Source organism: Chanodichthys erythropterus, chromosome 2 (assembly GCF_024489055.1).
Source record: "Chanodichthys erythropterus isolate Z2021 chromosome 2, ASM2448905v1, whole genome shotgun sequence".
NCBI lineage: Eukaryota > Metazoa > Chordata > Actinopteri > Cypriniformes > Xenocyprididae > Chanodichthys > Chanodichthys erythropterus.
In genome coordinates, this window is record NC_090222.1 from 9,352,305 (window position 1) to 9,368,786 (window position 16,482).

Genomic DNA, 16,482 nt, shown 5'->3' on the forward strand with positions numbered 1-16,482 from the left:
TGGCCGATGTTGTACACATGAGCAGCGCGCGACACGTGTGAGATGCTGACACAGGAGCTGACCAATACAGAGCTGGCATTCTGATGTAGAACACGGAAGCACTGCACTGGCAGCATAGGAGAGTGACAGGGGAGAGAAGAAATTGAATAAAGTCCTTATTTTTTAGTTTTTTTTGCACACAAAAAGTATTTTCGTTGCTTCATAACATTAAAGTTGAACCACTGTAGTCACGTGGACTATTTTAACAATAACTTTGTTACCTCTCTGGGCCTTGAAATGTGCAATGATGTTGGTTTTGATGTTTGATCTCGGTTTTCATCAAAAATATCTTAATTTGTGTTCTGAAGATGAACAAAGGACTTACAGGTGTGGAACAACATGAGGGTGAGTAATTAATGACAGAAATTTCATTTTTGGGTGAACCTTTAAAGTGTTTTTTGACCTTTTTTTAATGTAAATCTGTTGCAGGAAACCTCCTAAAAAATTAGGAACCTTTAAAATAGCATAATAGGGGCTCTTTAACATGTTGTGACATTAACAAGAGGCCTGATTTGGAGAAACAGAGAGCCTTTGTCATATTTTTCACTCTTTGTTATATTGTAGGCATTTGCTAAAATCATTTAAGTTTTTTTTTTTTTCCCCCCTCATTAATGTACACACAGCACCCCATATTGACAGAAAAACACAGAATTGTTGACATTTTTGCAGATTTATTAAAAAAGAAAACCTGAAATATCACATGGTCCTAAGTATTGTTACGTCCAATGTCTTGTTTAAGTGTTTTTGTGCAGGAGAAGGTGTGGCCTGCGCAGAGGTCCTGATTGGTCTGGGCCCAATTGACTGATTCCTGCTCCCGTGATATAAGGACCACTCCAAACACCTTATGGGGCCGACTTTGTGCCATTTTGTTTGTTGCTTTGCTTTGTGTTCTTTTGTGTTTATGTGTGCTTTGTAGAATTTGTTTCTGTTCGGTTTGAGTTATAATTTGCTTTTGTCTTCAGTTACCTTATGTAAATATTATTTGTAAATAACCTAAGGGAAGTAGGGAGTGTGACGCCATTTATTTTTGCATATATCTTTATTCTATGTTTTGAGTTAAGGGAGTTAGGGAAGTTACTTTGTAATTTTCTTTGATGTTTTTTTTTTGTTTGTTTTAGGGAATTTAGAGGGTATTTAAATTAGTTACTTTTGTTTGTTATTTTGGCCTGGTCCACTCCTGAATTTAATCCCTTTGTTTGTATATTTTCATTATATTGTGTTAATAAATCTACCTTTGTTAAAAACTTTATTATCGAGTGAGCACACATTCATTTATGTTACTGTTGGCCCTAGACGGTTGTAACATAAATTGGGGGCTCGTCCGCCAGTTCAAACTTTATCTGGTTTGAGCAACCAAATTTAGTAGCATACATACAAATGGTTTATTTGATCTGATGAAATTTGCCTTGTTTTTTATCGTTTGCCTTGGGGTTTTTACTTTTTGGGGAAGGGTATTCGGCAGAGTTTTTGAGATGTCTTCTAAATTTGATTTTGAGGAGTTTGCAATTCAGCCTACGGCGCAACAATTAGAAAAATGTCGTAAAGATGACTTATTTGCAATCGCGGATTTGTATCAGATCAAGGTGCCTCGAGGCGCAGTAAAGAGGGAGATTAAGGGAGTGATAGTGAGACATTTGGTGGAGAATGGGGTCCTGCCAGAGGAGGGCGCGCAAGCGGGTGTTGCATACCAAATTGCGAGTTCCGTGGGTGAGGGAGCGGAGCAGACCAAACCCGCGGAACCGTTTAGCATAGATCCCGCTGAGCTGCCATCTCCATGAGACCCATTGTTGGCTATTAAGCTAAAGGAGCTTGAGTTGGAACTAAGCCGGCAGCAGTATCAAAGTCAGCTGTTGCACGTAAAGACAGTCGAGCTTGAGACTCAGTGCGCAATTCGACTGAAAGAGCTGGAGCTCGAACTTAAAACTAAAGTTCCTAACAAGCCTCCAACTACTGGTCCACCCGGCGCGAGTACGCCTGTGTCTTCTTCGGATAGCACTTCCACTCCAGGCTCGGATGCTGTGTCTCGACGCAATGTGCAAGTAAGTCAAACTTTTGATATTAGTAAACAAATTGCGTTAGTCCCTCTTTTTCGTGAAAGTGAAGTAGATACATACTTCACTGTGTTTGAACGCATCGCCGCCACGCTTCAATGGCCGCGAAATATTTGGCCGCTGCTTTTGCAGTGTAAACTCGTTGGGAAAGCTCAAGAAGTTTGTTCCGCGTTGACGCTTGAGCAGAGTTTAGATTATGACGCGATGAAGAATGCTGTGTTGCGTGCCTATGAATTGGTGCCTGAAGCGTACCGTCAAAAATTTAGGAATCATGTAAAATCCCCAGGACAAACGTTTGTTGAATTCGCTCGTGACAAGGCAAATTTGTTTGAAAAGTGGTGTACTGCGAATAAAGTTGCAACTCTAGAACAACTTAAGGAATTGATTTTGCTGGAAGAATTCAAAAATAGTTTGCCAGAGAAAATTGTAATTTACTTGAATGAACAGAAAGTGTCTACTCTTACAGAGGCAGCTGTTTTCTCTGATGAATTTGTGCTCACTCATCGAGTGTTTTTTTCATCACCACCTAAGCGTAATTCCTATGGTCGTACACGGAATGTTAAAGAGGTTACGACTGTGAATAAAGAGAATGCAGATAGTGACAATGTGGAAGGCCGTGAATGTTTTTACTGCCATGAGGCTGGGCACCTCATTGCAGCTTGTCCTGCTTTGAAAAAGAAGTCTAGTAGAAAGGCTAACTCTACAAAGAGTGTGGCTTTAGTTGATAGTCGTATGTGTTTACCAGAATGTGCATCTTCTAATGTTCGATCTGCATTCGAACCGTTTATTTTTGATGGAACAGTGTCATTTGATGAGTCGATGTCTGAAGCCAAACCTGTCCGCATCCTGAGAGATACGGGCTCGGCTCAGTCGTTTATTTTAGGAAGTGTGTTAAACTTTTCTACTCATTCTAGTTGTGGATCTGACGTACTAGTCAAAGGAATTGATTTGGCTGTTGTTAAAGTTCCCCTGCACAATGTATTTTTACAGTCCGGCGTAAGGTCGGGACGTGTCAAATTGGCTGTTTGTGCTGAATTACCTGTTGAGGGAGTCTCGCTCATTCTTGGTAATGATTTGGCGGGTAAGAAAGTTTTCTGTTTACCTGAAGTAACCGATGACCCTGTAGATGTAAATGAATGTAATGATGTGTTGCGTGAGACATTTCCTGATGTGTTTAGCGCCTGTGCAGTGACTCGCGCTCAGTTTCGGAAGTTTGAGGAGATGGTGGATCTTTCTGAGTCTTTCCTGTCTACGAGAGACTCTGATCAATGTGTAAAAGATGATGCGAATGAGTTGAATGTGTGTGCTGTTCCTAGTTTTAATCTGCCTTTAGGTAAATTAGAATTGATCAAAGCACAGCTTGCTGATCCCACTTTGGTCTCTTGCTTCAAAACTGCCGTGAAACAATCTGCCTTACCAAAACATTCTGTTGCGTATTATTTCGATGAAGAGGTGTTGATGCGTAAATGGTCTCCACCTAAGGCTGGGGAAGATTGGAGAACAGTTTACCAGGTTGTGGTTCCAAAGCCTTACCGAATGCAGGTATTAAGCATTGCACATGAACATGAACTTTCAGGCCATGTTGGTATCAGGAAAACATATGATAGTTTGCTTAAACATTTCTTCTGGCCGTCTATGAAATCTGATGTAGCCAAGTTCTGCAAGTCATGTCATTCCTGCCAGTTAGCTGGTAAACCTAACCAGGTTATTCCCCCAGCTCCTCTAAAACCAATCCCTGCTCTTGGAGAACCATTTGAGCGTATTTTAATCGACTGTGTTGGCCCTTTGCCAAAGACAAAATCTGGTAACTCCTATCTTTTAACTTTAATGTGTGCAACTACCAGATTCCCTGAAGCAATCCCATTACGAACTCTGAAAGCTCCAGCTATCATTAAAGCCATTGTCAAATTCTGCACTACGTTTGGTCTACCCCGGTATATTCAATCTGATCAGGGTAGTAATTTTATGTCCAAAGTATTTGCAAAAGTAATGAGGCAATTAAATGTCAAACATCGAGTGTCGAGTGCCTACCATCCACAATCGCAAGGTGTTCTTGAACGTTTTCACCAAACGTTAAAATCTATGCTTCGTACCTTTTGTGTAGAGCGAGAGCATGATTGGGATGAAGAAATTCCTCTCTTGTTGTTTGCGGCGCGTAATACGACACAAGCATCACTTGGTTTTAGTCCGTCTGAGTTAATTTTTGGTCATTCTGTACGTGGGCCATTGAAAGTTCTGCAGGAACAAATATTGGGTGTTAAGTGCTCTTCTCAGCCAGATAATGTTTTAGATTATGTCAGTAGTTTTCGTGAGCGTTTGCATACTGCGTGGAGTTTGGCAAGAAAATCACTTAGTGCTGTTCAAGAGCAAATGAAAACTCGCTATGATCGTGAAGCCGTGCAACGTTCTTTTCAGATTGGGGATCGCGTTCTTTTTTTATTGCCAATACCAGGCTCTCCGTTGAAGGCAAAATTTGTTGGCCCTTATGAAATTCAGGCAAAGTTAGGAGAGACTGATTATGTTGTGAATACTTTTAATCGCAGAAGAAAATCAAGAGTGTGTCATGTTAATATGCTTAAGGCATATGTAGCTCATACTGATGTGTCAAATGTGGCTGTTGCAGCAACTGTTGTACCTGTGAATGTGTCTCTGTCTGACTATTCACCCGAGAGTGATGATTTAAAAATGAGAAGTGCTTCATTTTTGACTGCTCGTTTGTTAAATTCTGACACTCTGAAGAACTTGTCCACCAAATTATCACATTTACCTGTTTCTGCTCAAGCTGATCTCAGAAATTTAATCAATAAGTATCCTACATTATTTAATGATTTTCCCACAACAACACGTCATAGAACATGACATTGATGTCGGTTCGCATGCCCCTGTCAAGCAGAACGCCTACCGAGTTAATCCTGTTAAAAGGAATCTCATGAAACGGGAAACTCATTATCTGTTAGAACATGGTTTAGCAGTTCCCAGTAGTAGTCCCTGGTGTTCACCGTGTTTGTTAGTCCCCAAGTCTGATGGTACGTCCAGATTTTGTACCGATTATAGGAAAGTCAATGCCTTAACTAAACCTGATTCATTTCCATTGCCTCGTGTTGAAGATTGTGTTGACCATGTTGGGAATTCAAAATTTGTCACTAAACTCGACCTATTAAAAGGGTACTGGCAAGTACCTCTTACTGAGAAGGCTTCTGAAATTTCTGCCTTTGCTACTCCCGATGCATTCCTTCAATACAGGGTTATGGCATTCGGACTACGAAATACTGGTGCAACATTTCAGCGTTTAATGTCAAGAGTGTTCGCTAATGTACCCAACTGTGAAGCTTACCTTGATGATGTTGTCTGTTATTCAGATTCTTGGGATGAGCATGCCAAACTTCTGAACTGTGTTTTTAAACGTTTGAAGGAGGCCAATCTTACATTAAATTTGGCAAAATGTGAATTTGCTTGTGCAACTGTAACCTATTTAGGGAAGGAGGTTGGAAATGGCAAAGTTCGACCTCTTGACTCCAAAATTCGAGTTATTCTGGATTTTCCTACGCCTACGACGAAGAGAGAGCTTAGGCGTTTTTTAGGCATGGCGAATCCTCTTACAGGTTTACTCCGTAAAGGGATCTCTTTTGAGTGGACTCCTACATGTCAGTTTGCCTTTGAGGCATTGAAGACTCTGTTGTGTAGCGCACCTGTACTTTCTGCCCCACGCTTTGACAAAGCGTTCAAGTTAGATGTTGATGCCAGTGGCACAGGTGCTGGTGCAGTTTTAATTCAGACTAATGATGCTGGAATAGACCACCCGATTAGTTTTTTTTCCAAGAAATTTCTCAAACACCAACTAAATTATAGTACTATAGAGAAGGAAGCTCTCGCGTTGTTACTTGCAATTCAACATTTTGAAGTGTACATTGGGTCCAGTGCACAACCAGTTTCTGTGTATACTGACCACAATCCTTTGGTTTTCCTTCAACGCATGTCAAATGCAAATCACAGGCTCATGCGTTGGGCACTAATTTGTCAAGGGTTTAATCTGAGTATCCAGCACAAAAGAGGGGTTGAAAATGTGATTGCTGACACTCTTTCACGTATCCATTCCTAAAAACCTATGGTTTTTATTTTTAAGGGTGAGGGTGTTACGTCCAATGTCTTGTTTAAGTGTTTTTGTGCAGGAGAAGGTGTGGCCTGCGCAGAGGTCCTGATTGGTCTGGGCCCAATTGACTGATTCCTGCTCCCGTGATATAAGGACCACTCCAAACACCTTATGGGGCCGACTTTGTGCCATTTTGTTTGTTGCTTTGCTTTGTGTTCTTTTGTGTTTATGTGTGCTTTGTAGAATTTGTTTCTGTTCGGTTTGAGTTATAATTTGCTTTTGTCTTCAGTTACCTTATGTAAGTATTATTTGTAAATAACCTAAGGGAAGTAGGGAGTGTGACGCCATTTATTTTTGCATATATCTTTATTCTATGTTTTGAGTTAAGGGAGTTAGGGAAGTTACTTTGTAATTTTCTTTGATGTTTTTTTTTTTGTTTGTTTTAGGGAATTTAGAGGGTATTTAAATTAGTTACTTTTGTTTGTTATTTTGGCCTGGTCCACTCCTGAATTTAATCCCTTTGTTTGTATATTTTCATTATATTGTGTTAATAAATCTACCTTTGTTAAAAACTTTATTATCGAGTGAGCACACATTCATTTATGTTACTGTTGGCCCTAGACGGTCGTAACAGTATTCAGACCCTTTGCTGTGACACTCATACATTTAACTCAGGTGCTGTCCATTTCTTCTGATCATCCTTGAGATGGTTTACACCTTCATTTGAGTCCAGCTGTGTTTGAGATGTTTGGGACGACCAGAACCCTTCCTAGAGCTGAGCTATCGGGGGAGAAGAGCCTTGGTGAGAGAGGTAAAGAAGAACCCAAAGATCACTGTGGCTGAGCTCCAGAGATGCAGTCGGGAGATGGGAGAAAGTTGTAGAAAGTCCACCATCACTGCAGCCCTCCACCAGTCGGGGCTTTATGGCAGAGTGGCCCGACGGAAGCCTCTCCTCAGTACAATACACATGAAAGCCTGCATGGAGTTTGCTAAAAAACACCTGAAGGACTCCAAGATAGTGAGAAATAAGATTCTCTGGTCTGATGAGACCAAGATAGAACTTTTTGGCCTTAATTCTAAGCGGTATGTGTGGAGAAAACCAGGCACTGCTCATCACCTGTCCAATAGGTTCCCAACAGTGAAGCATGGTGGTGGCAGCATCATGCTGTGGGGGTGTTTTTCAGCTGGTTGCAATCGAGGGAAAGATGAATGCGGCCAAGTACAGGGATATCCTGGACGAAAACCTTCTCCAGAGTGCTCAGGACCTCAGACTGGGCTGAAGGTTTACCTTCCAACAAGACAATGACCCTAAGCACACAGCTAAAATAATGAAGGAGTGGCTTCACAACAACTCCGTGACTGTTCTTGAATGGCCCAGCCAGAGCCCTGACTTAAACCCAATTGAGCATCTCTGGAGAGACCTAAAAATGGCTGGTTGGGGAGAGTAGACTGGAGTGGAGGTCTCCAGGGCAGGTTCAAACACCATGGCGGGTCAGGAGCCGTGGGCAGCCATGGCGGGTCAGGAGCCGTGAGAGGGAGGCAGGGAGGGAAAACAGTCTTTGGGCTGGATATTACAATAACACAGTTCATAATAGGAGTGGGCTCGGCAGCGGCGGCTGGAGCGGCTGGCTCGGCGGCTGAGACTGGAGATACGGGCTCGGCGGCTGAGACTGGAGATACGGGCTCGGCGGCTGAGACTGGAGATACGGGCTCGGCGGCTGAGACTGGAGATACGGGCTCGGCGGCTGAGACTGGAGATACGGGCTCGGCGGCTGAGACTGGAGATACGGGCTCGGCGGCTGAGACTGGAGATACGGGCTCGGCGGCTGAGACTGGCGCTGCTTGCTCGGCGGCTGAGACTGGCGCGGCCTGCTCGGCGGCGGAGACTGGCGCTGCTTGCTCGGCGGCGGAGACTGTAACAGAGGGCCAATCCATACCCTCTAATACGATTAAAATTCCCGTAGGAACGGGAACGGGCTCTGGAGAGACTGGAGCGGGCTCTATGAAGGATGGAAAGGGCTCTGCTTTTCCTCCTCCTCCGCTTTCCGGACCCAGCAGGAGAGTGTGGGCCCAGCGTGGGGCAGGAAGGAAGTTCGCTGGAAAGGCATGCGGAGGAAGCCGGAGATTGACTGACTGGCCCGGCCAACCGTGTTTCTGGATGGGCTGGACGCAAACACTCATCATGAACCTTTTCCACAAAGAATTTGGAATCATTCAAAAACAAAATTAAATTGATAGTTTCGCTTAAGGAGAGACGATAATCAGGTTCATTTAAACGGATAGTGTTGTCGTCCAGACCATCCAGAAACAGGGCGATCAAACATGCTTCAGGCCAGTCAGACAAAAAGGCAAGTTCAACGAACTCCTCCACATACCTCTCCAGCGAACGACCCACCTGTAAGAGTCCAATGAGCCGCTCGCCAGCTGTCCCAGATGAGAGAGGCATGGGAGAAGTTGGAGCCCGGGAGATGAAGGGAGCTTCCATATTCTCTTGTGGAAATCCGGTCGGTATTGGTCCGTCTTACTGTTATGGTATGCTGGTGTAGAGAAGAGGCAGATACGGATTTCCACAATCAATGACAATACTTTACTGAACACAGGCAAGGAGAACCAAACATACACGTAGAATAACATTCAAGACGGACGAGGAGTGAAGGGAGTGAGTGCAATATAAAGGGAGTGCTAACAATAGAGTCCAGGTGCAGGTGATGAGTGACGATGGGGAGCTGACGAGGAAGTGGATGCAGGTGTGGAGAACAGGAGGATCATGGGATATGGAGTCCAGGGGAACAAGGGATATGTAACACATACCTCCACGCACACTGCTTGCGCAGACATCACGTGTTCTATCAGGCTATGCAGAGTTGTTGACACATCGCTAGAGTCACTGAGCACTGCAAACAAACTGAGCACTGCAAACAAACAACACTTTTCACACTTCCTCCTTAACCAACACAATGAGCTTATTACCGTAATTATGATATACGGAACTGTTTGCATCCTCAGACTCAAAATTATGCATTTCTATGGCAACCCTATCAACACAGTTTGATATAACATCACACATACACACATATCAGTCAGCCCCAACCCCATGGACTGACAGAGATTATATGCCCCTTCCCCTTCCCCTGGTCCAATGGAAATCAGTAAGCAGTGCAGAGGGGGCCATGGCAATACACAATCACTGGGCCCAGCAAGGGCAATTCCTAGGGATGTACCAGGAATCAACACAGCTAGTCCTTCAAAAAGAATTTGTCCATTATTCACCAAAATTTGCACAAATTATTTTCAAATCAAACAACAAATTTTTCAATGATAAAACAAGGGCTGGAATGGTTTAATGAAGCTTACCAGTGTGACATTCTGTGCGCTGATGGGAGCAGTCAAAAGTGAACTCTTTATCCTCAGTTTCACACAGTGTGTCCTGGGTAGTTGTGCCTAGTCTGACAGTCTTCAGGCCCAGCTGAGTGCAATCCTTGTGGGGCATACACGGCTCAGTGGATGACGATGTGCTGGAGAAATAACCCTGGGGACACTTCTCACACACTGTGTTCCTCTCTGGTGTGCCTGAAGACATGTACATACACACTGAATGCACAATTGCAATATGTAATTTTAGAATAGGGAATACTTTGAATAGCAAAAACTAGGTCTACTTCTATGCAAAGTAGGCATATTCATGGAATAGATCTGAATAAATGGCATAAATAATCCTGCCCATTTCATTATAGTACACTGTTTAAATTCTATTTTGTGCTACTTTTTTATTATATTATATTGAAAGGGAATATTTATTATATTGTAGAATTAGTGAATGTTACTATATTTAAAAATGACTAAAGCTTTTTCATTGCTAAAACTCACACATATTCTCCCGCATTCTTTAAGAAAGTATAATCAGATGTAAAAAAAAGATGGTGACAGAGTATGTAAAGTAAACAGTTATGAACCGTAATTATTACAATATAAACCTTTAAATTATATGGTTTTGAACTGTAAAATAGACAGTAAACTAAGTGCTTTTCCGTAAAACCTAAAACATTGCTACTGTATTTTTTCATAAAAAAAATCCACAGTGAAAAGATATATGTGAAAATAATCTCATTTTATTTATCATTTAACACCCATGTAGTCTGGTGTATGAAACATAGGAAGTGAAAGTTTTATGACAAAAATTTGAGATGTTTAGGATTTGTCACTTGTACAAATGTCATTCACAAGTCACAAATGACTAAAAGAAACCAGCTACTCACATGTTTAGGTAAAAAATGAGTCAGATCTATAAATGACTAGGATAACTATTTGTGGAGTTTAATAATGTGCATAAGGCTATTTTTGAGGAACTAGTATTTTTACTTCTGGGTCTCATTCTTTAACTGTGCATAGAATCTGTCCATTAATTTCACACTTTTTATTAGAAATTAATAAATGTGACAATAAGCCAAACTTACAATAACACTTAACTTATTTCAGAGTAGCAATAATGTGTGATATTGCTTAATGTAATAGGTTCTACATAAAAACATTTAGTTTACCAATAAAAAAGTGTTAATTATGTTTAAACTGGTTTTGAGAATGGCACCCATAGCTTTTCTTTAAGAACTTGACAGGTTCTGTGGTAAGCACGATTTGGGCATCTAATATGCTAATTGCTAACTGGCATGTGCCTATTAATTTAGAATCCATCTACATTAGAACTAGAGTAAGATCAAAATTATGTTTGTACATACCTATTGCAAATCTGGTGAAAATGTTGCATGATAACCTTTTCTGGACACACAAGTTAGAATATTTGTAGACAACTAAGTGACCACATTTTGTTTTTTGTTTTTTGAACAAGGAAAACTCACCACAATGATCAGTGGTTGGCAGTGTTGGTGTGTAGTGGCTAAGGTGTTCGGAGTTATTTTTTTCTTTTAGCAATTTGTGTTGTTGCTAGGGCATTACAGGTAGTTGCTCACTGGGCCAAGTCAAAACAATCCAAGTTTGCAAAATTCAGGCTTCTGGATAAGGCTTGTGAATGTGATTTTACTGTCTTATCCACCAGACAAAAATTCAAATATGTTTGATCGGTTAGAAAAGTAATAAAGCTGCATAATTTGGTATTGCATTGTTGTTCATAACACAAATTGAGTTATGCACTGAAGTTTAACACTTGCCGTAAAGGGTATGATCATCAAGAAAAACTCAGACAATGTAAGCCAGAAGAGGACTTCACACAGGTTCCAAAAAACAAATCAAGTATTCAAGGACCTCTGTCACCATCTTATGCTGAAAGTGGAACTGCCCAACTAATATTTTTTTAGTTAACTTTTCATAGAAAATTACATATTGAAAACAAAAATATATTAATATATATCCCTCAATGCATTTGCAACAAACTTATTAGAAAATTCCTTTATTCATATTATATTTTCATGAAAATCCCACTAATAATGGAAAATCACCCATAATACATTTGGAGATAAATCAGAGCCAAAATCTTGCCATCATCATTGGTTACAGAAACCAAGTATGTAATGTAAACAGTTATGAACCGTAATTATTACAATATAAACCTTTAAATCATATGGTTTTGAACAGTAAAATAGACAGTAAACTAAGTGCTGTTCCGTAAAACCTAAAACATTGTTACCGTATTTTTTACGGTAAAGTTCTGGCAACCACAGCTGCCATTTTTTACTTGAAATTTTTGACAGTGTATTTTTCACTTCCAAAAAATGTAAATTTAACAGTATTTTACTGTAAAATCACATTAAATGTACTGTTTGATCTATTACAGTTATTCAACTTATATATTAAGGAAACTTTCTGTAAACCAATTAACTGTTTCACCGTAGCATTTTTACAGTCTTTTAACGTTAAAAATCAAGATAATTTTTTACAGTAAGGTTTTAGCCAGTAAAACTTTTTTTAAATGTGATGCATGTGGGCTAGGAATTCAGAGGGATTTGGAACACTGAGGGATAATGTTGGACCTAATTAAAAAGAGACAAAAAGAAATTACAAAATTAAAACATCTGGGATTGAACACAAATTCTGAGAATTAACAGATCATCCATTAGACTCAAGCTATAGTCTGGGTGGGGTGGCCAATGTGATAACAACCAGCAGTGTTGAATCTTTCTCACTGATACAACATACAGCATGGTTAAATAGCACCCTGACTCGCTGCCAAATGTTCCACCAGCTGCCAGGAAAGCTTAACTGAGGTACTGGCCGACTGCTAATGTATACTTTCTAATGAATGTGCTTCCTTAACCTTGAAACCAGTTAGACACAAAGAATACTGGATTAAAAGGAACATGAGTGCATTATGGGTTTAATTCAGGGTCAGTTGACTGGCTGAGTGTGGATTTTTAAACCAATGAAGCTCCCCAATAATTATATTTAAAATGGCATTTAAAAGAAAAGACACACCAGCCAATTTAAAATAAAAGTGGCTCCTTGCTGAAGAAGCTTTTCAAGAGGCCAGAAATATTGGAGTCCCTGCAAGTTATATTGTGTAGCATTTCTTCTTCATAATATTCTGGTGAATGAGATGTTTGAAACTTGATACATAACTTGCATCCAGGCAAGTCTGTGAAATTGCTAAATAATGTGTTTAGACACATTGATTAGAAGATTGATGGTCTTGAATTCATAATTATTGTTCTAGCACATTATTGACAAAGAATAAGTGAACTTACCCTGTACAGCGACTCCAGAGCCAGGGAAGCAAGGGGTGTGACGGACACAAAATTCTACCACCAGGTGATACCCAGGTATACACTCACAGAGCCTGTCATGAGTGCTGTTACATTCCCTCCGTACAATCTGCCTTTCTTTGCAGACAGATGTACAATGTTGACAGCTGTCTCCCCAATGCCACTGTTCCGCAAAGCGTTTTTCTGGGCAGGGGACACAAATGGTGGCTTCCTCCTTGCTGCAGTGGCGTTCCACGGCCGTGCCAGGTGGACACTGGTCACAAAGCAGCATCTTAGAGGTCACAGGGTCTCGGTGCTGGTACTTGGGTATTTCTTGGTAGGCCCATGCAAAAGACATGGCGAACAGCTAAGGAAACAAATAGGAAATACAGTTTAGAGATTGCATTCTGGTGTGTATGTGAAATGTTTTCTGAGTAATTTTGGGGATTTCCCCTTCCCACTGCTGCCATGGCAAACAATATAGTCTGGATATCGCACAGGGCATGGTGTGACTGCTTTTGGCTCATGAGAGAAAGAGGAAGATAAAGGATTCCAAGCTACCCATAAATTGTGTTTTACACAGCAGGTGGAGGATCTCAGTGAGGAAATCATTAAGTCCTTAAACTAAATTTTTAGCATGGTGAATGCTGCAGATATAGAGTCAAACTGTGGAAAACGGGGTGAACTTTTAGCCTTTTGGCGCTCTAAGCAGGGTTGCCATTTGACGAAGATGTGTACAGTACTCTAACCCAAATTACATACTACTGTGGAGTCTTTGAGAGTTGTAATTACACTGTTCAAATGATCTAAAGGAAACTCACAAAGAAACCAGTGACCTTGAGTCAGTGCTGAATTCAAATGCTTAATTTCAAGGTAAGCTACATTTATCTCAGGCAGACATAAGGCTCTCAGAGAAATATCGTTCTAAGAGTGGAAGCCTAAAACAGGACACTGAAATTGAGATTTGGATCCAAAAGGATTCAAGTGTGATACCAGATGGCTAACAAGACTAACTAACACTGATGGTAGACCATTCAATTCACACTTATATAGCTATAAGTGGATAAGAAAGTGTGTTTACACCAAACAATGCTTAATTAAACAGTTATCACCACACCAAGTATTCCTGATTAACAGGCTTGTTAAATTTTAGCTGGGGAAATTAAAATTGAGATGTCGTATACATATTGAGTTGTTGCATAAACAACATTTCCCAAAGTCATATAAAAAGGTTTTTCTTTTCTTTTAATTTTGTGTGATGTCTGAAGGAATAGTTCAGACATCTATTCATTATTATAAAATGTATTGGAATGTGTTATATCACAAATTAACCAACTAACAGACCAAAGAAATACATATTAATTAACATAAACAATTCCTCCATTAAAATCTTTATCCTGAACAGTGCATATATGAATATATAAAAGCAAGAAAGAAATCAAGTATTATAATGATTTTTAAAAGAAATGCCCGATGAGTTACACTAAAAGATTAAAGGTGCAGTAAGCGATTTACGAGAATCATTTTTGAATAATGTTGATATTTGAAATCAACACAAACACACACACCCCTCACTTCACTGCTCCGCCCCCAAAAAACACAAACACGCAATGCAAGATTGGATGTCTCTTTATCATAGCAGAAGCAAAGCAAAATAATGCTTTACGAAAAATAAAGTTTTGATTTTGAACGAATGACAAGAACCAAAAATGAACATACAGTAGGCCAACATGAGTATATACAAGCAAGAGTTTCAAAACCAATGTTACTCATGTATGGAACAGAAACAACACAACCTTGGTGTCACTTTTCAGGCCTGTCCACTTAGGTCTCTCCAGCACTGGAAAGCTTTTCTAATATTAAAGGATTAGTCCACTTTTAAATAAACTTTTCCTGATAATTTACTCACCCCAATGTCATCCAAGATGTCCATGTCTTTCTTTCTTCAGTCGAAAAGAAATTAAAGTTTTTGATGAAAACATTCCAGGATTTTTCTACTTATAGTAGACTTGAATGGGCACCAAACAATTGAAGGTCAAAATTAGTTTCACTGCAGCTTCAAACTGTTCAACACGGTCCCAGATGAGAAATAAGGGTCTTATCTAGGGAAACCAGTGCTCATTTTCTGAAAAAAATTGAAAATTATATAAGTTTTAACCTTAAATGCTCATCTTGAACTAGCTTTCTTCTTGTCCTCTATTGGAGCAGTGTAGAAACTGCTAAGTGTATTACTGCCCTCCACAGGCCAAAGTTTGAACTAATTGTTATATACCATTGAACTAGCATATTGCATATAAAAATTAGTTCAAACTTTGGCCTGTGGAGGGCAGTATTACGCTTAGCAGCATCTACACTGCTGGAATTCAAATAGAGAAGAAGATGAAGAGCTAGTTCAAGATGAGCATTTCTGGTTAAAACTTACATAATTTTCAATTTTTTTCAGAAAATGAGCAATGGTTTCACTAGATAAGACCCTTATTTCTCATCTGGGATTGTTCTGAACAATTTGAAGCTGCAGTGAAACTAATTTTGACCTTCAACTGTCTGGTGCCCATTCAAGTCTACTATAAGGAGAATAATCCTGGAATGTTTTCATCAAAAACTTTAATTTCTTTTCGACAGAAGAAAGAAAGACATGGACATCTTGGATGACATGGGGGTGAGTAAATTATCAGGAAAAGTTTATTTAAAAGTGAACTAATCCTTTAAGGTGGGTCCTAAAACTCTTGCCCGATCATAATAACCCATCTTTTTCCAGTGATAGGAAAAAGTTTAGCCCTGGTAATGTCTCTCAGCCATCTCTCTTTCTACAGTCTTTCTTCAAATCTCTTGCTCATCTCCCCCATCACGAGAGGCCGCTACTGCTGATTGGCTACAAATCTTTTTTGTTGTGGTGCTCGGTCCAATCCACTTTCAACAGCATTTTTTCAGAAACCACTTACTGCACCTTTACGGAGTGTTCACACTTAACATGAACCCTGGTGCAATTGCTCTGTTAGTGCAGTTCATTTGAATATGTGTCAACGCTACTTTCCGAACCATGGTGCGCACCAAACAAGCAGACCGAGACTGCTGGAAAAGATGGGTCTCGGTCCGCTTCCAAACAAACTCTGCTGCGGTTTGAATGAAATATGAACTCAACATGGACCAAAGACATGTAAACGAACCAAACACAGGACATGGTGTCACAAGATGTGATTTTTAAAAAGGACAGAATGCTCAAGCAAACCTGTTTTTTCTCATCATAGTCACAATATTGCCCATCACAGTGTGGTATAGGCCTCAGAACTGCGTCCCCGTACAAAAAAGGGGCTATAATTCAAGTTAATTTTATTAAAGTCCCCCTGTAGACAATAATTTTATTCCTTAAAACTCATCTTCTTCATCACTAAAATGACATATTTAAAGGTGTATTTGATTTATTATTTCACCTTTTTAACTTTAGTTAGAGTGTAATGTTGTTTGAGCATAAACAAGATCTGCAAAGTTGCGATGCTCATAGTTGCAAAGGGGGATATTTTCTTTTACAGAAATTGTAGAGACTTGGTAGAGATTGTAGAGATTTGGTACAACAAGCTTCTTCCTGGGTTGGTGACATCACAAACCCCAAAAC

General features: G+C 40.1%; 1 protein-coding gene across 1 annotated transcript in view; it reads right to left on the reverse strand.

Annotated features, from left to right (window-relative positions):
- The window catches only part of LOC137024566 (tumor necrosis factor receptor superfamily member 11B-like), a 69,501-nt gene that overhangs the window by 34,677 nt on the left and 18,342 nt on the right, over positions 1–16,482 (reverse strand). The window contains exons 2-3 of the mRNA XM_067392260.1: positions 12,873–13,236; positions 9,535–9,750 (exon numbers count right to left, since the gene is read on the reverse strand). Coding sequence (XP_067248361.1) covers positions 9,535–9,750; positions 12,873–13,236 — 580 coding nt within the window. The remainder of the gene's footprint in view (positions 1–9,534; positions 9,751–12,872; positions 13,237–16,482) is intronic.